Below are 24,907 nucleotides of genomic sequence, written 5' to 3' on the forward strand. Positions count from 1 at the left end.
TAAAAGCAGAACTACTACAACTACTATTACTACTACATGCACGTAGTGGGGGACAAGCAGAGGAAGACAGCCGTAGTGGTAGACGTAGTGATACCGAATGACAGCAGCATCAGGAAGAAGGAAGACGAGAAGCTGGAGAAGTACCAGGGCCTCAGAGAAGAGCTCGAGACGAGAAGATAACAGGTAACATGGGTGCCAGTGGTAATTGAAGTGCTATATATATATATATATATGATGGATTGATAGATTTTTGATCCCTTTCGCTCTGTCTAGAGAGACAGAGCGAAAGAGAGAAAGGGAGGTAGAGAGATGGATAAAAATCAATTACACTTGATGTATAGTCTGGTTCTCAGCTTGTCTTTTGCTTCAGAGTGTCATTGTTAATGAGATTCACTGACTATCCCAGCTGCTGATCCCTGACTTCTAAGAAGGGGGTTGTCTCTGTGAGCCTACAGGGAGAGATAAATATAACTAAAACCTTTTCCTCTGATTGGAGGCCCAGTCGATGGTCAGCTGGTGCCCTGCATCTAATCCAGACTGATCTGAAGTCTGTTAGGTCAATACTTAATGTTATTTTTCATCCATAAAAGCAATCATGACACAGAACATTACAAAGCATTTATTTTCTCAATCACCCAGGAATGGGCCAAATAAGGTTTCACAAACATCTAAGATTAGGGTATAATATGGGCTGAAATGATATTGAGGAAGTGCTTTGCTAGTCTCTAAAAAAGAAGTTTTACCTCCATCATGGAACCACAAACCATCACATTTCATCATCATGTTAGCACATCTATAGAAATTTGACAGTATTATTGAACCTTAAAAGGTTAATGGTCCAGAAACTAAAACATGTTAATATTTCTTGAGCAGAAAAACACTTTTTGAAACCAGACCTATTTCAGTGATAAGCTATCATTAATTCTTTCAAGAATAAGTCTAAAACTATTTAAAGCAGATGTAGGCCTTATAACACTAACACTGATTAAAAATTACAACCACTATCTGAAAAACCTTTCATTTTAAATTGTGACTTCATTCATCTTTTCTACATCCATTTTGGGTCTTCTAACTAAAATAGGAGAGTAGGAACATAAATGCCATCATTGCCAGACCTGACCCACATCTGGCTGACATACACCCTGCCATGACACCAGTCAGTCAGAAGTGCCAGTATGATGCCGGATCTGGGCCAGACCTGTTTTCTGTGAGCCTGGGCCACATAAACCAAACCACAATTGGGCCAGATGTGGTATGCCATCACATAAACAGAGCCATCTACGGCAGGCCTGGCCCATATCTGGATGACATACCACTTACCATGCCAGAAGTCAGCCAGCAGTGCCGGCTTGACACCAGATCGGCCCAGACCTGTCTGCTATGTGGGTTACCTCTCATTACATCTGAGAAAAGGTAAAAAGACTTAACATCCAGCCTTTTATGTTTAAAGCAATACGGAGTGCTTAACAGAGTTTATCTAAATGTGCTTTTGCTAATAGTAAATCATTTCTGTTCTTAATAAAAGATATAATCAAAGTATAGTTTGAATTAATATTATGAATGAGAAATGCAGTTTAAGTGATGAAAATGTCTTTTCTAATGTCTTGATTTTGTTTGTGTAGACCTGATTCATAGACCGCGGAAGATTAGTGTCTGTGTGTGGCTGCAGGAATGTGAAAAGATAAGAAATGTGTCTGCGGCCATCATTATACATGATTCTGAATGAGAGAAATGGTATTAAGTGTGTTGTAATTGTTAAACACAGAATCATAAGTTGTATGTCATTTTGCTGATAGTTAGTCATGTCCAGAATCAAAGACTGACTGACCCAATATAGACAATATCTGCACTATCCAGTGTCCAGTGTTTAGTGGGTGAATATCAAACACTTGTGCTATTTAACTCACCAGATCAAAGTCAGAAAGTTTAATTGTCTGGATGCTTTAAGATGATTAAAAGGGGAGGGGGAGTATTTCTGATATCTGTTACATCATTCATCACTTCTGACAGTAATTTTGAATCTTAGCAAGGTCAGATGACTTTGAATGAATTAATCTGTTGTCAGAGGAAAATATGTTGCTTATTATATTCAGTTTAATCTGCCTTTATTTCCAAAAACAAAGAAGAAGAAGAAGAAGCAGGAGAACTAAAAGATAAAACCAATTTTTTGTGACCTTTCATGTCCAAATACATGAACTACATGGTGGGTACTGGATGTACGTTAGGGGCTGAAAGCACTCAAGGGGCCAACCACCCCTACATGAAGGCGAATAAGCAGAAACTCTGCCTGATACCCTGTCACAGAATTCTCCTCTCTAGACACAATGTAGATCACATTCTTCTCTTGCATAAGAACACAAAGCCTTAATCTGGTTTTCCCATCATATCCTGATTATGAAGACTATATGCCTTTTTGCACCTCCCTATCTTTATGTGTTCAATACTTTTTCCCTGTGTCATTTCACATTATTACGCATAGTTAAATTTATGGACATCTATGGTTTCATTTGTTTGTATGTTTGGATTTGAAAGTCTGATAAGAAGGACCCAACACACAGGCATTTTTTTGCCAGGCATTTTACAACACAGTCTGCTCATGCAGCTTTCCAGCTGCACACTACACTGCTCTCCCACTAGGCTCTAGGGTCCTACTTGAAAGGGAAGGCATGATCAGATGATGGAGGTCAGCTTTGTAGGTCAGCCTCCCCTGATACCACACCCTGAATCACTGCTCCACCAATCACCTCCAGCTGAGGCACAAACTACACCTGCCACAGAAGAGTTGTTACCTATGGATGATCATGCCATTGAGATAGCCATCAGCATATGGAGCATGCAGACCCAGCACCCAGTCCAAGAGGCCCTGGAAAGTGGCTGGCTCTAGACAAGCCGAACTGAAGTGTCACAAACTGCTACAAACCATACCCCACATAGCAGACGGGTCTGGCCCAGATAAGGTGTCAAGCTGGCACTGCTGGCTGACTTCTGGCATGGTAACTGCTATGTCATCCAGATATGGGCCAGCCCTGGTGTAGATGGCTCTATTTATGTGATGGCATACCACATCTGGCCTGATTATGGTTTGGTTTATGTGGCCCAGGCTCATAGAAAACAGGTCTGGCCTGGATCCGGCATCAAGCTGGCACTTCTGACTGACTGGTGTCATGGCAGGGCGTATGTCAACCAGATGTGGGCCAGGTCTGGCAATGATGGCACTATTTATGTTCCTATTTTAGTTAGAAGACCCAAATACCATGTTGCAATACTATACTGCTATGGTAGCCAACATTTCAAATGCAGGTTTGACGGGTTTGTGAGTGTACACTTATTTGTGAGAGTTTACTCATGTTTGTGTTTGTTAGTGGTTTGATCCCTGGCTCTTCCAGTCTGCATGTCAAGTATCCTTGGGCACGATACTAACCCAAGCTGCTCTCCGATGCATTCATCGGAGTGTGAATGTGCCTGAATGTAGTTAGGAAGCACTCAGTTTAGAGAAAGTGATTGGGCGACTGTGGATGTTGTATAGAGCGCTTTGAGAGTAGAAACGGCGTTATATAAGAATCAGTCCATTCACTGTCCGAACAGTTCCAGCAGCAGTATTAATTGATATATTGTTAATTATAAATTATTAAAATTATTCAATTCAAAATAAATTTGCTGCATTACCTTTGTTGAGACATTTTTAATCTGTGCTAAATACGGTACATGTTGTTATTACATGGCTTGATTAAGGTACACATTAGGCTGACATCTGGAGCCACAGCTGAAACTGTTCTGGGCCAGTACAGGACCACCAGTATGTCTGCAACTGACCTTGTGCTGGCCCACCTCTGGCAAACCTGATCTGGGCCACCAAAAGGCCGTCATTCTTTGCGGTATGTGGACCATGTGTAAGCACATTGTGTGGGCCAGATCTGGGCCATACCAATTTTGCTATGTGGGACAGAGTGGAGAAGGCCATTTTTTCCTTTTTTTTTCTGCCAGTAGCCTTTGGTTTATCCAACTTATCACTAGCGTCAGAAATGGTTTTTGCGACGTTTTTTGTTTTTTTTCAACATCTGTAACTCCTGTAACTTCTGAACCATTTGCTCAGTTGAAAACATTCCAGCGGTTCCTGAAAGCAGCAGCTCTACGCTTTTCTGTGATATTTCTGTAATTATGTGTTCGCTTTTTCTGTGATATTAGGGTCATTACGGTAAATTCAGGTCTCGCAGCAGCCCAACGAAGGCAAAGGTCACTTGAGAGAAGAGAGAGTGAGTGTGAAGAAAAGAGAAAACGGACATTTTATCAGGCATTTGTCTGTTTTAAATTGTTTTTGTTTTGTTTCGTTTTTGCTGTTTGCTATGTTGTCTTGTTTTATTTGCAGACATTTGGATGTTGCACCCCGCCTAGGATTACTGTAATGACCCTAATATCACTGAAAAAGGACGGAGTTGATGGCTTCAGGAGCAATTGGAATTTTTTTTAATTGTGCCAGTGGTTCAAGGGGTCCTGAAGTCATCATCACAGCAGGGGCCTTGGTGCTCTATGAGAATAGTAGAGCCAGGCGGGGGGAGAACACATCCACAAGATGCAGCAACATCTGCTCTCTGGACCTGTGTGAGATGGTTATCACAATGGAGGGAGGAGAGAATTGTGGAAATTGTGCACCTCTGGCCTTCAGCCTCTCTCCATGCTTTTGTCAGGTTGAGGTGAAATATCTCTGTGACTCCTCCCCTGTCCAAAAATACCATCGCATGAAGTGTCCTTGCCACTTGGCGAGTAACTTGAGTTAGAAGAAGGAAGTAATACAAGTACTATGTCTCTCAGTGAAAATTGCCTGAGCCTAGTGCCTCTATTGTACAGGTGCCGCTAACATTCCTAGGCCTTGGGCAAATTTCCTCCTGATATAATCTGCTCAATGTGTGCAGCTTTGCTCTCAGGTCCAGAACATATTGAATCTCATGTTTAGGTGTTGATTGATGCTGGCAGCTGCAGCCCGCAATGCGGATGCTCAGCAGTCGGCCTTCTCTTCCTCAGGGCCAGGGTGCAAGCCATAGAAGAAGGGTCAGTCTTCTGGTCCCATCTGCCCCTCCCTGAAGAGGCAGTGATGGTCCTCCCTGGAGAGGCCCAGCCTGTCCAACATTGTTCGCCCTACATCAGGGCCATCACCTTTTACACTCACTATGTGAGTGCATTTAATTATTTGTTATTATTATATGTCTTTCTCCCCTCACTCCAACCTGTCATGGCTCGAGGTTTCTTCCTGTTAAAGAGTTTTTCCTTCACACTGTCGCCAAAGCTCTTGCTCATAGGCGGTCATATGATTGTTGGGGTTTTCTCTGTTCTCTTTGTATTATTGCAGGGTCTTTACCTTACAATATAAAGCACCTTGAGGCAACTGTTGTTGTGATTTGGCCCTATATACATAAAATTTAATTGAAATGAACTGAATGACATGGTTGCTGCTGCAGGGAGGCTGAGGTCCTCCTCTGATAATAATGGCAGCAACCTCAGGACCCATTCTTCAACTGGATTGGAATGCCTAGGGGTCGACCTCTTCCCCCATCCGATGGAGTGTCACTGCCAGGGCAGGGGTTAGTAGAGGGGTGTCGGCGACGAGCCAGACTGAGCAACCAGGTCCTCCAGCACATTTGTCCGGTGCTCAGCCTGGTTCTACAGCCAGACTGTCCAGTCTGCTACATCTGACTGACTGTTTACATCATACCTTTTCCTCTTTTCCAGATAGTGGTGAGTTCTGTTTTATCTACCAGTTCCACTTACAGGTTTCACTAACTGAGTACTCTGCTTTGCCCTCGTATGTTCACACCTGCTCCTCCCATTCCTTATGCTCAGTCATTCTCATTGCCCATTTTCTCAATTATTAAGCCAAAATTTAAGATAAAATGACCTGGTTATGATAGCTCACCAACCTCATATTTTACTGATACTACAGTTTAACCTATCACTGTAATAATGGGCACAAAATTAATAGTCTTATTATTTTTTTTAAATCAAATTTCTAAATCCAGAATTAATCATGTTATTTATGTGCTCTGTGAAACCGCCAAAACCTGACAGTTCAGCAGTTATTTCCCTTCTTAGCTTCAGGTCCTTGTCCAGTAAATTACTTTTTTATCTCTCAGAAATCAGACATTTTTGTACCATTGATACTTTAACCAGGGCACCGCTGCCCCTTGTGCCCCCCTTAACTGCTCCACACTCTTATTTTGAAACCACAGGAGATCGCGCTTTCACTTTGTAATGGCCAAACGTCAAAACTGCCTTCATCAGCCATCAGGTGTGCTAAATCTGTGGTTCGTTTCAAAAAAAACAATTTCTGTAGGTTAGCTTTTCTTAAATCTGTTGCCCATTATCTGTGCTTTTTGTTCTCCTAAAATTCCTGCATGCAGGGATGAATATTATATTATTTATTATTATTATATTATTGTAGACTCACTACGGGTGTCAACAAAAATGTAAAAATAACTTTCAAGTCTTCATACCTTGCCATAATACATTTTCATTATGATGATCTGGTGTTTATAAGTTGTACATTTGACTTCCCATGTCTGAAAAAGTTGTTGAAATGTACAAATGTAGAACTTTGAATACCTAAAAGGCTTTTTATCACATGCCGGGGTTTATGAAGTTTCATATCTTATGAAAGCAGAAACAGCTTTTCTGAATCCAGCTGTGAGCATGTCCGGTTGTTTTACTTTAGGTCTGCTGAAGTCAAACTCCAAATACCAGGAGATGGTCTCTGGGCGAATGCACGCAGGGAACCGTAGTGTTTAGGCTGCACTGAAAACAGCGCTCTGCCCTGCTAGGACTACATTTCCCATCGCGCCGCGCGCTTTTTCTTCCCCCTTTCCTTCCTTCCTGCAGTCTCGGCCCTTCTGCCGTGAAAAGGAGGCTGTGAAGTCTGGGCTGTCCGCCGTCACTGAGCCGATCCTGAACCATCTCGCAGGTACAGTGGAATGGCAGCAGAGCGCCTGCTGACGGACCGGAGCCCGCGCTCAGCTGTCGTTCCGGGGTCTTGAACAGCTCGCTACCGCCGCTGGAGCCTCGGAGCCTGGAGGAGCCGCGGGTGGAGCTGCAGCCTGTCAGGCCGAGCCGAGCCGAGCTGCTGTCATCTCCCGTCCTGTTAATGATGCTCAGCAAGCTGCAGAACTGAAGTATCGGCAACCCGAAAGCAGACCAGAGCATTTTTCACTGCTCCCTCCCCCTCAGGTGAGAATCCGGCTGCACACCTGGAGGTTCACCTGCCCCCCCGAGACACACCGACTCACATCGGTTTGGTAGTTGTCCTGTGAGCAGGCTGGACCTGATCAGAGTACAGGTGATCTACCCTGTGACCTGTCATTTCAACGCGATTCCTCCATTTTGATCGGTTAATCAGTTTGAATCAGGTCTTGATGTAACTTGAGGTCCTCTGTGTCTGTCAGCCTTTTGTACAGGCAGGTTTGGGGGGGACTGTGGTGCAACATGACCCTGACTGAAGCACACTTTGTGTGATTTTGGTGCCTGGACTAAATTTTCCTTGCACATCGCAATGAGCCAGTGCAGTGAGTGTCAACACACTGTACAGATTCATACAAATTAAAAGCGTGTGAGGCTGCTTTAGGCAAAGCCTGGCAGCAGATAGAGTACTTGAGTTTCTATTGAGGAGGTGGCGTAAATAGACTTCTCACTGGAAGTGCTCCTGATCACAGAAAGTGCTGAACAGAGGGGTCACACCAAACTGAACATCCTGTACAAACAAAACTCCTTTTCCAAAAAGAAGAAATATGAAGAATGACTGCAAAACAACTCCAGAGAGGCAAAACAACAGATGGAGGATGAAACTCAAACCCAAACTTAAAACCACACAGACATGCAGTAACAACCATGCAGACACAACACTACACAAAAACGCAAATCAACCACCAAGGATCTGGGTCCCTGTGTGGTAGAGGTAGGCCTTTCACATGTCTGTACCTATGAGCATGTTGGTCTATGACCCTTCATACCTACAGAACACAGCATCACTGAATGCGACAGGAAACACAGAGAAAAACTGCAGTTATTTAGTGAATAGTAATTGTTGATTAGTGTAATATGTGTAAAGTATATCTAACATGAGAAAACTTTGATGGGATAACTCGATAGTTAACTGAGTGCTGCGGGGCAGTTTAACACAGCCAAGCCTTCTTTCTTTCTCTGCATTAGCTCAACTGACAAAACCTAAAAGCCCAGCCAGCGATAATGGTTATCAGCATCCTTTGTTATCCAGGGCTTTCAGGTCCAGGCTCTGTGCATGCTCACAGAAAACAGGGAAAAGAAAACGTATCTTTTGACTCTTCTTCCTCAGCAGCTGAGCACTGCTTATTCCAATAGGTTTCATCAGCAGACAAACAGGCGATAAAGGTTACAAGAAATATATTAAAGTATATAACAATGAACTGCAACACTGGCTCTGCAAATAAGAGAGAAATGTTTAGGAGGACTGTTAATTTTGTGAACTTATAATCACCTAAAACTTGCCATGTATTTTTGGTGACAGCTGCACATTAGAGCTCTGAAACATTGAATGTTAGTGTGTTTGCGTCTGACACTCCTCCATCGCCTATTGTACAGGAGACATGGAAATCACTTAAGTTTATCACCAGATCAGAGCAAAATTAACCTTACTAATTGAAAAGTATTGGCCTACAAATGTAGATGATGACTTTTCTAGCCTTAGCTCTGTTGACTGTAATTCCAGCAGTGTAAAAAACACTAAACATGTATACGTTTTCACATCACTAACTGAATGCATTCAGATTTCAGTGACCGTTTGTGCTGCTGTAACTTCACAGTTGGGCTTCATTTGATGATGTTAGTAAGGCATGGCTATTCCCTACTCCCCAACATTGAATCGCTGAAAACATGCTGTAAGTAAAAGAATAAAACTGTGGAGGGCCCGGCTGATTTTAAATTGAAAGTTGGAACATAACCTGCTCCATAACCAGGTTTTGTGTTCAGCAGAAGTTGCCATGGTAAAAAGAGACCTCTTGATGACACTAAAAACTCTGACTTTAAACTTAACATAGCTTCTTCCCGTTAATCTCACTTTGTGGTACAGCCCTCTGATCTTCCCCGGACCTGATTCAGCAAACAACACTCCAGTGCACCATAAAATAAACCAGAGGGTTCTTATTCTGCTGCTCATCCGCACACTCTTCTCCTCATTCTCTTCATTGTGACGATGATGACAATGCACCATGAGAACTTTCGAAACTTGCTGACACTGAAAATAATCTGTACCTAGACTGACCCAGGGACATTTAGTTTTTACAGAAACTTCTAGAAACAATAGTTTGTCTTTCTTACACACCTTCACATCAGGTTTTAAATAAGTGCATCTCAATAGAATTTAGCTTTCTGACATGAATAAAATCAGAGTTTTGTCAAATCAGCATGTCATTATCCTCATGAAGATTGAAAATCATCTGATGAATAGGAATAGTCATAGATTAGACTTGCTGGAGGAGCTCTGCTGTTTGGATTACTTCTGGCTGTATCTGATTAAACCCTTCCCTGACCATTAGGTAGCCACGGGCATACTAGGCAAAGACAAACACAAGACTGGTCAGAGACAAAAGTGAGAGACTTGGCACTCAGAGAATCGTGAAATAGAAATCTTTGGAAATAGCAAATATGAAGCAGAATGCTGTTAATAGATGCAGTGCCTGATGACTATAATCTAGTCTAGGGCTGGGTATCGTCACTGATTTCTAGAATCGATTCGTTTCCGATTCACAAGGTCCCGAATCGATTCGATCCACGATTCGATTCAATTCGATTCGATTAAATTAAATTCGATTTGAAACTGGGAAATTTTGACAGTCAGAAATATTATAATTCAGATCAGTACATTTACATATTTTTGTATCTATAAAAAGGAAGCTGACACACGCAAGACTTTATCAAAGGTGTAAGCGTCACAGCAGATGCCTTCGTGTCAAAGTAGCTGAAGATAAAACACAGAAAAACATGAAGGTGGTTTTCCTGGCCTGGGATTTTATAAAAATATTCTGCAGTACATCGAAAACGAAAGAAAACCATTAATCAACATATGAACGTTACCTCTGACGTTACAGCGGTTTTATTAGAGACACGGCTAAGCGTTTTGCATTTTGCATAATTTTAAAAAGTTTAAATTTGTTCAGTATTGAAAGCAGAAATTATGTTTTCTTTTCGGAAGTATGTAAAACGAAAAAAAAAAAACAGCGGCCGACAGCGCTGTAAACAACGGTAGACTTGTGCGTAACAAGCAAGCGAATAATGCAGAAAACAGATTTTTAGACGGGAAACTGTTCTTGAAGTACAGAGAGAGAGAGCTGTGCATGAAGTGTGATTTTATCGTGGTGGAAGCAAAACAGTAAAAGTCAGAGTGATTTCATGACGATGTTTATGTGAAGCGTAGTTTGGATCTTCTTTTGCTGCTGGTTTGGTCAATATTGTTTGGAGAGAGATAAAACTAACAGCTTTAGAATCAGCGCAAAAAGGGCGTGAACACAAAGCGCGGACCCGCCGACAGATCAGAATCAGCGAGCTGTCGGCTTTCAGCCCCGACCGTGTCCGTGCAGTTGTTGTGCCAAAAAGTGATTGTCTGCCAGAAAGTGATTGCCGTCCGCGGGAGCGCGCGCAGCCGCTTAAAGCTGCAGCGCCCGTCGGGTGAGAAAGGCGACATCTCACTGATTCTGATCCGCGGGTCCGCGCTGTGTGTTTACGTCCTTGTGCAGAATCCGTGTACCTGCTCTCATTTACTGTCTTAGCTGTTTGGTGGTTGTTGAAATTTTGTGAGGTTTCACCTGAGATTCTGGCGTTTCGGGCAAAATAAATTTATATTAAAAAATCGATTCAGGATTTTAATGATTCGATTTCACGTTATCCAAGCCAGAATCGATTTTAATCGATGAATCGATTATTAAAACCCACCCCTAATCTAGTCCTACTGATACCATAGTATGTTCCTGTTTTTAAATTAAACCTGTGTCTATGGGAGTTGTCAGCAGGTGGATGGATGAGGCTGTGGAGGCATAGCAGTATGGGTTTTAAGAGTTTGACTGGCTAAAGAATAGAATATGTCAAATTTTGTGAACACACCATCATACCAGCCAGCACTGTGCTTTGTGAACAGTAAGCCTTCGATCACTAGTAACCTGAAAGAACAAAGAGACGAAAAGGTCCAGGAACAAAAGAGCTGAGGAGAGTGCCGTACGACCTAAGGGTGAAGCTAAGGATATGCAAGAGCTCGTACAGGAGGAAGCTGGAGACCAAATTCAAGAAGAACAACACAAGGGATGGGTAGAGGGAGGAGGAGCTGAGGTTTAGGTTCTGAGGGTTGATGGTCCTCGGGAAGTAGAAAGATTTCAAGTAGGGATGTTCCTGGCGACTGATTTAATAGTCCACTAATGGTGGAAAAAATTCGACTAACTCACTAGCCTAAAACTAAGAAATACTCACGTATTAAGGTAGATTTGAGAACTGTTTAATTGAAAATTGTCAAACTCTTATAACATTTATATTCTTCAATAATGAATCATGCCTTAAATGTGCGGCACCTCGAATGGTGCATTATCAGCATTACACGTTATAGCCCAGACAGACAAGGGGTTCCACTATGAACCTCTCCTGAATGACTGAACTCCTCACTCTATCGCTAAGGGAAAGCCCTTGTCCGCCACTTGTATCTACTATCATTAACAAAAAGATGAGACCAAGATTAACAGATTTATGGCATTTCTCTACAACAATGCGCCAACTGGTGACAGATGGGTGCAAACATTTAGGACACAATAATTTACCTTCATTGGGTAATTAACATTTTAACAATTGGATTAAATGACTAGTCTGTATCGACCAGTGAGAAGGCATCAGCATTTAGTCGGCTAAGTCCCTACTTTGAAGTATTCACTGGGCAGTTATGCAGGATGATGGGGTCTGTGCGCTCTACTACAAAGTGAGTGTAACATATCCAGGGTATCTTTCCATTTTCTGGATTCACTTACCCTAACATTGGTTGGTAATCAGGTTACACAAAGCTGGTTATCAATTCGATAAGTTAACCCAGAGTTTCCACAGAGACATTATCAAAGCATTAATGGGAGAACTTCTTTGAGCAGTCTTATTAGAATGGGGCGTAATCGACACTTTGAAGGAAGTGATTGTTGAAGTTAACTCAGAAAAATTAATTGGAGAGAAAAAAGTCTAATTGAATATCAATGAAAGTAGCTGTAAATAGTAATACGTCTATGACATGGTTATTATTGATTTATAATGGTAACAATTTTATTTGTCAAGAAATTCACAAAGTCATTACAAGTTAAGGTTAAAGCGATTCTTGGCTCAGCAGAGCTCTGGCCCTTTGTCAGCCTGGCTACAGTGCTGAAGAGAAATCTTGGGCTGTTCATCTTTTTGTCAATCAGTGATGAATAGCACGATGTTCTAGCGTTACAGGGGGGCTTTATTTTGTAGAACTACCAACTTTAGGCTAATCGATCTTCTAAATTTCTGCCATTTCCTCTCCAACTTATGGGCTATTTACTTTAAGGTGTGCCTTTGAGAGTTACACCAGGGAGTTTAGTACTTCTGATTTGAGGCTTTCTTGTCAGAGGAGCTACAGTATGTTGAGTTATACGCAGCAGGGGTGTAACACTATTAACAAGATAATCGACTCTGTAGGGGCAGAGTTTACTTGCTGTCTTTGCACTACTTTAGCACATGACATTGAAAAAGATAACAGTGGAAGAACTTGAACTTAATTATGCACTGCAAATTCCATATGGCTGTAACTTGTTTTTGCTTTTTACGGATTTGCTTTCCATGATAAGGTAGCATTAGTCACAACACCCCCAATCAGTAATGTCACTGTTTCATTGAAGATTGATGAAAAAAAAATCCTGTTTTATTAATCTGGAATCAGATTAATAAAACAGGGTGGTGCTGATGATTTTCACGTTACTGGCATGACAAGGAGCTCCCATATTATTAATCTGGAATCACTTGCCAGTTTTAAGCAAAAAGCAAAAAGGTCCTGGTGTGGGTCAGCACTGATGTGTTGCTGTGTTTTCAGTGTCCCTGCAGGCTGCAGCATGGAGCGTACCGGCAGCATACAGCTGGACATCCCAGACTTCAGTAACTCTGTTCTTTCTCACCTGAACCAGCTGCGTGTTCAAGGCCGTCTCTGTGACATTGTGGTCAATGTTCAGGGCCAAAGCTTTCGTGCACACAAGGTCGTACTAGCTGCCAGCTCGCCATACTTTCGGGACCACATGTCTCTGAGTCAGATGAGCACTGTGTCACTGACAGTGATCCGTAATCCGTCAGTGTTCGAGCAACTGCTGTCCTTTTGCTACACGGGCCGTCTCTGCTTGCAGCTTGCAGACATCATCAGCTACCTGACAGCTGCCAGCTTCCTGCAGATGCAGCACATTATTGACCGCTGCACCCAAATTCTTGAGGGTATCCACCTTAAGATCAGTCTGGCTGACCTGGACGAAGAGTCCAGGGATGAGGAGGGGGCACGGGGCTCCAGGAATAGTAGGACATTGGAGGCTGTGGTGCGAGGAGGGGGTCACAGTGGTCTGCGGCTGCTTGGCCCACGGGGAGGTGCAGAGCCATGTGAAGCAGTCAGTCCAGCAGAAGAGCCACTTAGCCCAGCTCCAGCGGTGGAGCACAGTGGGCTAGAAGGGCCAGGGACCACCAGTGGAAGAGCAGGGAAAGAACCGATACTACGCATCAACCGAGCTGGTCAGTGGTATGTGGAGACCAGCAGTGAACCAGAACGGACCGGCAGCGCTGAGGAGGGCAGCATGGATGGGATCAGGATAAAAACAGAGAGGATGGAGGAATGGATTGGAACAGAAGAGAACCAGGAGGAGGGAGGGCCAGTGGAAGAGGGGGCCACGGTGATGATTGACACATCAGGACGCAGTACACTGGTGACTGGACCGGTAGGAGCGCTGGGGACCCGTAGTATCCAGCCATCCTCCAGCTTCAGCGAGACAGACAGGTGAGTCATAGCTAAGATATTCCTCCATGGTTCACTGACTGGTCTGCAGACACCTGATGATGATGATGATTTGTGTGTGGTTTTTGTTCCCCTTTCCTTTTAAATTAATTAACTGATTTTTGATGTCAGGTTTAGTCCCACTGGCAGCGTGGTCGTCCTCACAGAACGTCAGAGAGCAAAGAGCGAGTCTCCTAGCAGGGCAGATGAGTTGCGGCAGCCAAGCTCACAGGTACAAACACAAACTGTCATAGTTAGTAAGCCAGTAGAGACCAACCTTTTTTTTTTTTTTACAGACAACTGAAATTATAAAAACACCATGTTTCTTATCCACTAGCATGGATAAGAAACATAGAGGAAGTTACCAGGAAAGAATCAGCAATATGGAGATCTGTCACATTTGTCCCTGTCACTCTCTTTCACCTTTTCTTGCTCTCTTATGTTACGTTTGACACCTTATTGGGAATGTTTTGTTACACTCATGGCCAAATGAGGAAGTGAGGCGTTCACACTGAAAGTGAGAGCAATGTGGACTCTTCTAGGGTGGACATAAATCACAGAGAAACACAGTAAAGAAATTTAGATATATGAAGTGAATAGTAAATACTTTCTTTTTATTTATATGCGTCCTGTTGGTATATGTTATTTAATTATTAACTACAACTTCACTAAGTTTATATAGTAATATGTAATAATTTACAAAGAAACTGAAAACCCAGTGGCTCGTGGTTACTGGCTTACAAAGTGGTTCTTAAATAGATACAGAGTCTATTTAGTGATTACCAGCCTAGTCATGATAAAGGATCACCAGACTCTTCCTGTAGATATTCAACAACCTAAAAGAAAAGGACTGTTTTTTTTCTGAATCCCATAACAACAAAAATTAAAGTACTGCGTGATCATTTTGTACATCATTGAAAAATGGCAAAAAGTCATATTTTGGTCAAATCTTAACAAGGTCCCAAGTAGAGCTTAAACATTCAACTAGAAGAAATGGGAGTGAGACAAAACATTTTTATTGAAAACGCTTAGTTTTTACTAAGCTGTTTTACAGCTGATCAAAAGTTTAAGACTGCCAAAAACCAGAACCCCCCCCCCCAAAAAAAAAAAACAGAAATCAACATTCCAAACATGAACTCAGTAATGAGTAGCTCCACCGTTATTGTTGATCACTTCAAAAATTTGTTGCGGCATGCTTGATGCAAACGTTTCCATGAGGTGAGTGGGAAGATTTCTCCAAGCGGTGAAGACGGCTGCACAAAGGGCATCTACTGTCTGGAACTGTTGTCCATTTTTTTAAACTTCCCCTGCCATCGATCTCCAAAGGTTCTCAGTTGGATTTAGATCAGGGGAACATGCAGGATGGTCCAAAAGAGTGATGTTATTCTCCTGAAAGAAGTCCCTTGCCCTGTGGGCATATGTACTGTAGCGTTGTCCTGTTGAAAAACCCAGTCGTTACCACACAGCCGAGGGCCCTCAGTCATGAGTGATGGTCTCTGCAACATCTGGACATAGCCAGCGGCCGTTTGATGCCCGTGCACCTCCTGAAGCTCCATTGTTCCATTTAAGGAAAAAGCACCCCAGACAATTATGGCGCCCCCTCCACTGTGGTGCGTAGAAAACATCTCAGGTGGGATCTGCTTATCATTCCAGTAACATTGGAAACCATCAAAAACGCTTTGTCTCTCTCCCATTTCTTCTTGTTGTATGTTGAAGCTCTACTTGGAAGCTTGCTGAGATCCAACCATGCAAAATATGTTTGGTTTTTTTGCCATTTTTCAAGTGGTCTTAAACTTTTGATTGGACCTTTCCTGCTGAATAACCCTTCTAACCTTTTAAAGGACTTTTAAAATCTCCTTATTGTGAAGTAATACAAAAAAATAAGGGTACATTTAAATCACATATTGAATTAAATTAAGTTGAAAGTCTTTACTGATATACGTTATCATAAATGATACAACTGTCAGTGTGAATGGAAAAACTGATCCACCCTTTGAGGGCTTGACGCACTAAAAATAAAAGATAAAAAATATCATCACAGGCTTGCGTCATAATGCGGGTTAGTAGTGTGTATGGCCTCATTGTACCCATATGCACTGCTAACAACATCTGGTCTTTATCTTGATGAGATGATGGATGTCCCGGGGAATCTATTATAGTTTGAATTTTCAATTCAGTTTTATTTATATAGCACCAAATCATAACAACAGTTGTTTCAAGGTGCTTTATATTGTAACATAAAGACACTACAATAATACTTTTTTTTTAAAAAGAGAAAACTGTTGGCAATTTCTTACGGACATTAACATACTCAGGTGACACAAATTTGACCGACAACAGAGAGCGTGATGAAGGAGGACAGTACAATTTGTTCAGGGCACGTTTATTTAAAATGATCTAAAGTCTTATTTGATTCATTCTGTCATGGTGTCCACTATGTTAACGTTTAATTTTGCATTTCATTCTACCCATCAGGGAGAGGAGCATACAACGTTTGATATGGGCGGTTATGAGGACTACTTGAGGGAGCAGGTAGGAGATCGCTGGTTCCGCTACAATCCACGCCTCACCTGCATCTACTGCTGCAAATCCTTCAACCAGAAAGGGAGCCTAGACCGTCACATGCGCCTACATATGGGTATAACACCATTTGTCTGCCGCATCTGTGGGAAGAAGTACACCCGTAAAGACCAGCTGGAGTACCATATCCGCAAGCACACTGGCAACAAACCCTTCCACTGCCACGTTTGTGGGAAGAGCTTCCCCTTCCAGGCCATCCTCAACCAGCATTTTCGCAAGAACCACCCAGGCTGTGCACCCCAGGAAGCCCACAGCGCCTCCCCTGAGACCACCACCGCTTCAGTTACATCCAGGGGTGGTCCCAGTGATGAGGCCTCCCCTAGTCAGGAGGAATCTGAAGGTGGAGGAGGTAATAGTGCTGGAGGGCAATATGGAGAGGGTCCCCAAGCCTCTGTTTCTACAACAGGACCAGACTGACCCCAGTGAAGGAAGGAACATGGGGTGGGGGGTGAGTGGGGCAGCATGATCCTGTTGTAACCAAAGCTAACAGGATGTTAAACCCGCTGAAGTCAAAGGACCCCTCAGAGTCTGAAATGAGATTTATCCGCTTTAAACCGCATCTACCTTCACCTACTAAACCGAACAGATTAAGCTAAAATGAAGAAATTCCACACACTCCAACAACCTCATATGCCACAAAATTCAGTGGTTCTCGTTTGCCTCCGTCTAGTTTATGTTACAGATTTCTACTTTTATATTTACAGGTATTACTGGTCCACAATGCAGCATCACAACAGTATGTCTGGTTTGCCAAACTACTCAGTGCCAGTTAAACAATTCAAATCCTTCATATTTGCCTTGAGACAATCTGGAGCCGTTGGATGATGATGATAATAATAATAGTAGTAGTAATAATAATCTTATGCGTTTTATAAGTGCCATAATGGCGTTAAAAGGTATAGTTGCACAAAAAGGTTCAATGAGAAACTTAAAACTATTTAGCTGACGGTGCATCCCAGTGTGATTGGAGTTTCTGGTCTTTCCCCATTTTCCTGCATTTGGCACGATTCAGGATAGATAAAGGTATTACACTACACACTTTGACACTACGTACATACCTCACTGTACAGCACAAAAAACTGCAGGCACAATCTTCTGTTTCACAATATGACCATCCATCAAAAATTGTAAAATGCATTGCGAGACGGTAGAACGACGATGTAAGTGGACTGGTTCTTATGTAGCGCTTTTCTACTCTGAGCATTCAAAGCGTTTTATACAACTTGCCTCATTCACGAATTCACAAAAACACTTTGCTGTGTGCTTTCTGTCTAACAGTCACACACATTTGAGCAACTTGGGGTTAATGTCTTGCCCAAGGATATCTGGATTGGAGATTAGAGCAGCCATGGATGGAACCACCGACCTTCCAATTAGAGGGTGACTTGCTCTACCTCTTCAGTCATAGCCACCTGTGTGTGCCCAATGGAAGAATTGCAGGTGTAGATGAATATATACTTGGCCGATAAATATCTGCAAATGTTTAATGTTATTATTTTTGATCGAGAATAGTCAAAAACCCAAATACCTGCATTTTAAAAGAGAGAAGATTTGCCTTCGTCACTGTGAACTAAATTTTTCTTTGGGGAGTATTTTGGGGTTTTGAACTGCTGTTCACAAAGTTTTTAACTATTAGTGCATCTCACAAAAATAGAATATGGAGAAAAAGTGTGGCTCTGCTAAGATGCTATTGAAGCTGCTCTGATGCCAACTTCGTGTGGATTTTTGGATCAGGTTTTCACATCCTCCTCGAAAATACTCCGTAGAGTGTCTGTGGGGTTTAGGTCATGTGACTTGGCTTGCCCATTAAGTAGAGTAATAGCATTGTTGGTAACCATTTGGTAGTAGTTTTGGAGCTGTAGTCGGGTCAGTCCTGTTGGCAAAGGAAATTTGCACCGGCATCACTAGATAGAAACATGAAGTCTGTTAATGCAGATGTCTTCCTGGAAGTTTATCCTTTGACATATTAAAAACTCTCCACTCAGCCGACCTTTCCAGCAGTGACCTGTGGCTTACCCTCCTTGTGGTTGATATTAATGATCGTCATGTGGAGAGCCGTCAGGTCAGCAGTCTTCCCCATGACTGTGATTGTGTACGAGTCTGAGACAGATGGTGTGGTTTGAATAGAAATTTCCTAAAATGATAAAGACCTCAGTGCAGTGTCTCGGACAGTTTGAAATGCTCCTTTTCTAATTTTCTTGAGCTATAAGCGATCTTCAAAAATGCTTGAAAATATTGACTTTGTGTGTAATTAATATAGAATATATGAAAATCTACCATTGTGAATGAAATTGCCAAAATAATCACTTTTTCACTGTAATTTTTTGAGATGCACTAGTATATCCCATTGCCTTCAACAGAGAATGCAACATAGGTCATGTGACTTATTTGTGTCACATGAAAACTATTACATGCTTTCATGTGACCCTGTGATAAAGTCACAAGTATGCCCCTGAGAATTCAAATGTGGACAGCTCCATCAGCTTTCCGCTTCTGTGGATGTGCACGGGATGTGTCGTAGAACAGATATTGGGAGGGATTCTCACGCTTCATGAAGGCAAAATGGATGGAAAAATGTCTGTGGGGACTCCAGTCACACTGGGTTAATGAATTTGGCATGAATTGAATAGAACTTCCTTACAATAGTGTTTTTATTGTGGCAGTTGAACTCCGTTTCTACAGCAGGTTTTAGATCACACTTGACCACCAACAAACTCACAGCAGGAAAACTGGACATTGTCCAGCCTCAGATAAGCTACACAGCTCAATTACCTCTCATCACTACGCAATACAGCTGCAGCACAGCACCACCAGGAAGCGCTCTGCTCCACTCCCACAGAGATCTCAGTCACTTTTCTCAGATATTTTTATAAACAAACATGTATTTATTGTTTTTCTTCAGTTTTCTTGGACACTTTCTTGCTCTGACAACGGGTGTGATGGAAGACAGCTTGTTGTTTGAGGAGAACAAGATATTTGGGAAGACCCGATCAGTATCTTGTGTGACAGTTAGTGACGCATTTAATCTACTGCACTTACCAACAAGCCTGCGGGAAAAAAATCAGACTGAAACTAAGAGTGAAAAACAGGTGAAGCACAGGTATTCAAGACACCGACACAGTAGAAAGGTCTGCTGAAGTGACTCCAATTATAGTCAGCGCACCGATCAAGTCTAATCAAAATTTATTGCCATTGCCACTGTAAACACAGTGTACAGAGAGACGAGACGACGTGGCTCCAACAGCTGTAGTGCAACAAAAAACTACAAATATGACTCGTAGATTAAAAAAACAATATAAATGGGTAGAAAGTCTTATATATAAGGGGGCCAGACCCCACTGACATAGCTAAACAAATGCATTATTATATTTAAAAAAAAAAACCTCTCACCATAAAGTGTCAGGAAAAGGGAAACGATCTCTTCTTGTCTCTTTGGGGAATACCTCGCCTTAGAACAGGGGTGGGAAACTCCAGGCCTCGAGGGCCTGCAGATTTTAGATGTGTCCTTGATCCAACACAGCTGATTTAAATGGCTAAATTACCTCCTCAACATGTCTTGAAGTTCTCCAGAGGCTGGTAATGAACTAATCATTTGATTTCAGACACTGTTGAGGATAAATGTCTCTCCATTCAGAAATGGAGTCTTCACATAAAAAGGTAGACCACAAAATATATACATTTGAATACATAAACAGAACACGTGTTACCCAACCTTGGCTTCGTTTTTGTGTATAGAGTGCAGTAGAGGTAATGCGTCACTGACAATAGATGGTTCTGATCTGGATGAGCGTTGATTGGATATTGACAAGCCAAACCCTGATAGACCAGATGGATGTAGTGGCCAGGCCATGGAGCTGAACTTCAGAAGCCTCCTGTGATCAGAGTTGACCTGTTGGAGGGCGGGAGCAGGTCGGACTATCTGGCAACCAAAGGAAAGATGGCGTGGCCGTGTGGGCCCCTCAAAACGCCAAAACAACTAAACCTCTTATCAATGAGGGAGAACGAGAAGGTCACAAAGTTTTTGTAACAAGAGAACAATAAGAAATCTACACACATTATAAGACAAATGTATTTAAACTACTAAGATGTTTTTGTTTCGTTTTTTAAATATGATTAATGTAAACAAGCTAGGAGTAGGCAGGTAGCACACAGATGGACTGTTACTGTTTTCTTCTACAGAGCTGTGAAACAGATTCTCAGTGGATGGTCAATTTTTTTATGCAAGTGAAGCCAGCGGCTCTGTCCTCAATCGAGTGATTGGAGATTTTGTCCCAGATGCCACTGCAGCCACTGCCGCTAGGCTCACACTTCAGGCTAACCAGGATATCAGGTATACAAACTCTTTTCTTTTATTGAAAGAATTGGATGTTTACCTTTCCCACGTAGCAGTATGCTAACAGCTAAACCTCAGTGCAGTATGCACGCTGCAGAAATAAAACTTACCTGTAAACAAAAAAAAAAGCAGCAGGGAAGGCATCCTCACGAGTCGCCGTAGAGGTCGGCAAAACCAAGACTGGGAAATATGAAACAGAAATGAGCATGGTGACCTCAAGACCTCTTTCCACAGAATGTGTGGATGTCTCCCACAGTCTGGGTCGGTGTATAAGTATGTGGTGATCTTGCCTCTAACAGATGTTTAAGTTTTGTCTGCTGTGTTGGGCTGGAACGTGACTTTGAGCAGGTGTTTTGAGAGAAATCGCGACTTTTAGAAGCAACCAAAAGGGGCTGAATACAATGACTCGTGCAGGAAATATTGTGTAAAATTAAGCAAACATTATTCAATTAAGTTCCATTCAACAGTCACCCCAAGATGCTGTGTATTGTAAGTTAAAGACCCTACAGAATAACGGGGAAAAGCACATTTATAAAATATTTCATGTTCCATAAAGTGACAATCAAATGATTTTAGCTGCTAATTGATAATGAAATTCTTTGAACAAAATCCCCTAAATGGACATTACTTTAGGAAGGTATTTAGTATTTCATCATGGCTCGAGCATTCAAATCAGGAGCTGATTAAAAACTATTTAAAACCTGCCGTGATTATACAGATTAAACAGAGCAACGTGCTGGGAGGTATGTGACATGACAAAGAGCAGCTCGAGTCATTTGCCTGAACCCGCATCTAGCAGGAGCCAACACGTGACTTTACAGTACATTTGTGTATTCGTGTTATTTTCTGCATCATTTTTTCAGGTCAAATGTATCCATTGTAATGTAGACTAAGTCTCAATTTCAATTCGGTTTATTTATACAGCGCCGAATCGCAACAACAGTCGCCTCAAGGCACTTTATATTGTAAGGTAGACCCTACAGTAATCCATACTCAGTAGGTATTATAGCAGTTGAGGACTTTTAAGTGTGGAACTCTTTAGTTTTGTTGATATAAGGCTAAAAAGAAGACGTTGGCTGTTACCTGCTATTTCTTCTTGTATTTAAACGTGAATTAAAAATCCACAGGTACAGGGCTTTCCTGCCACAGAGTGGGCCTTTTCGGGGTAACAACTAGATTGGTCTGCATGGAGTTATATAGTATAGACTGTTTCAGCATTGTATTGCTGTTTCTGGCCATTGGCCAACAAAAATGCCTTTTATTTCTGAGAAACCCCACCCCCCAAAAAATGAAAAGAAATGGGTGTGCCACCATTTTTGTAAAATCCCAGATGCATATACTTGTTTTATCATATATAAGGTCGAGTACCAGAAAGCATAGCCCAAAACACTTTTTCAGCTTCAATAATATTTTCTGCACAGGTCGGGATTCAGCCCCTCTATTGATTCAATTACCGACATCATGTAGATGATTTAAGACCCGAGCGTTTCTTCATATGTTTCATAAGAAATCTGGTTCATTTTGGTTCACTTTGTGTTTTACATTTATCAGGAATTATCCAATGTATAGAAAATTTTTTAGAGCAGTGACCATGAGAAGTACTTCAAAGAGACATTTCTGACAAAGAACAAAAGATTCGAGTTGCACATGTTGACCTGTTCCAGCATAAAGACATTAACTTGGGGTTTCCAGCCACCATAGATCCAGGAACAAATAGATTGGCCTTCTTTTCTGTGTTTCACATTCTGTTTCTGCTTCCTCCTCCTTGCTCTGAGTTGTAGGAAAGCAGGGAAGACTTCATGTTTTCAGTCAGCAATAGATCATTTCAAGTTATTGTTGGTAACAAGCTGCTCCCTTCTGGTTCAGTGTGGTCCTACTTGAGAAATCTACAGAAGGAAAAGTTGGCTTAGAGCTGCATTCAGAAACAACTGCATTTCAAACTTGATCATAAGAGAATTGCTCAGTCAAGTCTTTCTCTGCTCAAACATGCAGCATTGGGTTGTTGTTGGTGCCTTATAGGCAAACTGTCAATCTTCATGAATCTGTCCAGTGGAAATAGATGTGACAGATTTCATTCAAATTATCATTCTGTTGCACATCAGACTTGTATAGCTATACGCAAAAATATTAAGAAAAACTTGGTAAAGCAAGCAAATGTGTCTCAATTCACCCAAAATGGGTTGTGAAGTGTAGTGAACACTGAACTGTAAGAGGGAAGGTGCTCAACTGAACCAACCTCTGTGCAGTGAAATGGCCTCGCCTAGCATTCTTAAATGTTGTTCACTCGTTAGTTTTTGAAGTAAACTGGCCTGTATCTGCTGTTTGCCCAATCCCTTGGAGTCACAGACATGACAGTCTCTGTCATTATGCTCAAAAACACGAGCGATGCAGTAATGAGTCAGACATGAGTAAATGTTAAGGCTCATCGCAGTGTTCACCGTTACTTCAGCTGCGTTTGCTTTAAACACAGACGGCCCAAATCAGACTTTTCCTCCTCAATGATTTCTCATGTTCTGATCCGCTTTCATCCTCAAACTGTGAAAAACAGCGGAACCTCCTCATGATCATCACGTCTTTGTGTCAGTCAAGGTTCCAGCTCATTTGCTTTATTCAGAATGCTAAACTTTACTTCAATTTTCTTGTAATAGGCGCAGTCTAAATTTTCTTTTTCCTTCCTGGATAAATCCAGTGTTTAGCACATGAATATCCAGTAACATTGACCACAACATGCCTAACCATAAATCAGATCATTTAACTATATTCACGTAATAACTCTTTAATGTTGATTCCTCAGAGTATATCCTAATATATCAATGCAGAAAATAAGTCAAAGTAAACAAATTTTAGATAGTAAATTAACTTTTAATACTGTACTTTTTTTTTCTTGAAGAGGAAGTACTTATGTTCTGTAGTAGATGAACCTAAAAGGTTTTATGTGAACATCTTTTATGTTGCATGTCTATTGCTAAATCATGTTGGTGGAGGGTGTGGGAGGGTGGGGGGATGTGAGGCCAAAGGTCAGTTAGTTTAGATAAATGTGAAGATGCTTACTTTCACTATGACCACTAGATCACTCACAGGTTGCATCTCCTTCAAAGGAAATAAAGCACTTTAAGTGACAAATGCCACCGACTCGCCTCTGTCTCCAACAGCATTCACAAACGTGCGCGTGTGAACGTGACACACACATCTGGAATTCAGCGCTACTCGCTCACCTGTTTTCCATGAACATGTTTAGAAGTGCCTCAAACTGAATACTGCAACTACTCCTACTACTACTAAAAATAAAAAAAATTGTATAAAAAAAGTTTGTTGTTATTGCAGCAAAACACCTTCATCCAAAACGCTCAGAATTAAAGTATTTTAATGCGTTAAGATTTTCTGCTCTTTAATATCTTAAGTTATTGGATGTAAATCCTCTCGTTTCTTGGAACTGTGTCAGGTGTGGATAGGGTTTTTTTTCCGGTTCTTGTGGAGAATCTGGATGGTTTTCAGTGACCTGAGTTCGGGCTGACAGGGCAGATGCTCCTTGTCCTTCATGTGGTCTCTTTTCATGTTCAGTTCTTTTTCTTTTTCATCTGAAGCCACGGTGAGTATCTCAAGGCGGAGATATTCAGCAACACTGTTATTTCATTTGTTTTGCATCAATTACTGTGGAAACACTTTTGAAAGCTGCATCTTTTCTAAGTCACCCTGATCGCTGATTTGAGACCGGGAAGAGGAGACATGAACCCATCCTCAGGGGTGATCAGCTAGTGGATTCCCGGCGCCGGTCCCAAGCTTGGATAAATCTAACTGCTGTGACGTGTTGTTGGGAAATGAGGGAGAAGCACCAAGGCACCATACGCCAGCGGGCTGGCCTGGGAACGCCTTGGTGTTCCCCCGGACAAGCTGGAGGAAGTGGCTGATGAGAGGGAGGTCTAGGCTTCTCTGCTTAGGCTGCTGCCCCGACCCGGCCCCGGATAAGCGGAAGAAGA

General features: G+C 42.0%; 1 protein-coding gene across 1 annotated transcript; it reads left to right on the forward strand.

The window, feature by feature from the left end:
• The first annotated feature begins 6,867 nt into the window (after window positions 1–6,867).
• zbtb37 (zinc finger and BTB domain containing 37) lies at window positions 6,868–24,199 on the forward strand. Its single transcript, XM_063500833.1, has 4 exons — window positions 6,868–7,212; window positions 13,082–14,020; window positions 14,150–14,249; window positions 16,493–24,199. Exons 2-4 carry the CDS (start codon window positions 13,101–13,103, stop codon window positions 17,012–17,014), a joined length of 1,542 nt encoding a protein of 513 aa, XP_063356903.1. The 5' UTR covers window positions 6,868–7,212; window positions 13,082–13,100; the 3' UTR covers window positions 17,015–24,199.
• The last annotated feature ends 708 nt before the right edge of the window (window positions 24,200–24,907 follow it).

The sequence above is a fragment of the Pelmatolapia mariae genome, linkage group LG17 (genome assembly GCF_036321145.2).
Source record: "Pelmatolapia mariae isolate MD_Pm_ZW linkage group LG17, Pm_UMD_F_2, whole genome shotgun sequence".
Classification (NCBI taxonomy): domain Eukaryota; kingdom Metazoa; phylum Chordata; class Actinopteri; order Cichliformes; family Cichlidae; genus Pelmatolapia; species Pelmatolapia mariae.

What these genes read in the sequence shown, in the direction of transcription:
- zbtb37 (XM_063500833.1), top strand. Translation starts at nt 13,101, where the DNA reads ATGGAGCGTACCGGCAGCATACAGCTGGACATCCCAGACTTCAGTAAC. An exon ending in AGCTTCAGCGAGACAGACAG is followed by an intron (nt 14,021 to 14,149) that starts GTGAGTCATAGC and finishes TTTTGATGTCAG; the next exon opens with GTTTAGTCCCACTGGCAGCG. An exon ending in TGCGGCAGCCAAGCTCACAG is followed by an intron (nt 14,250 to 16,492) that starts GTACAAACACAA and finishes TCTACCCATCAG; the next exon opens with GGAGAGGAGCATACAACGTT.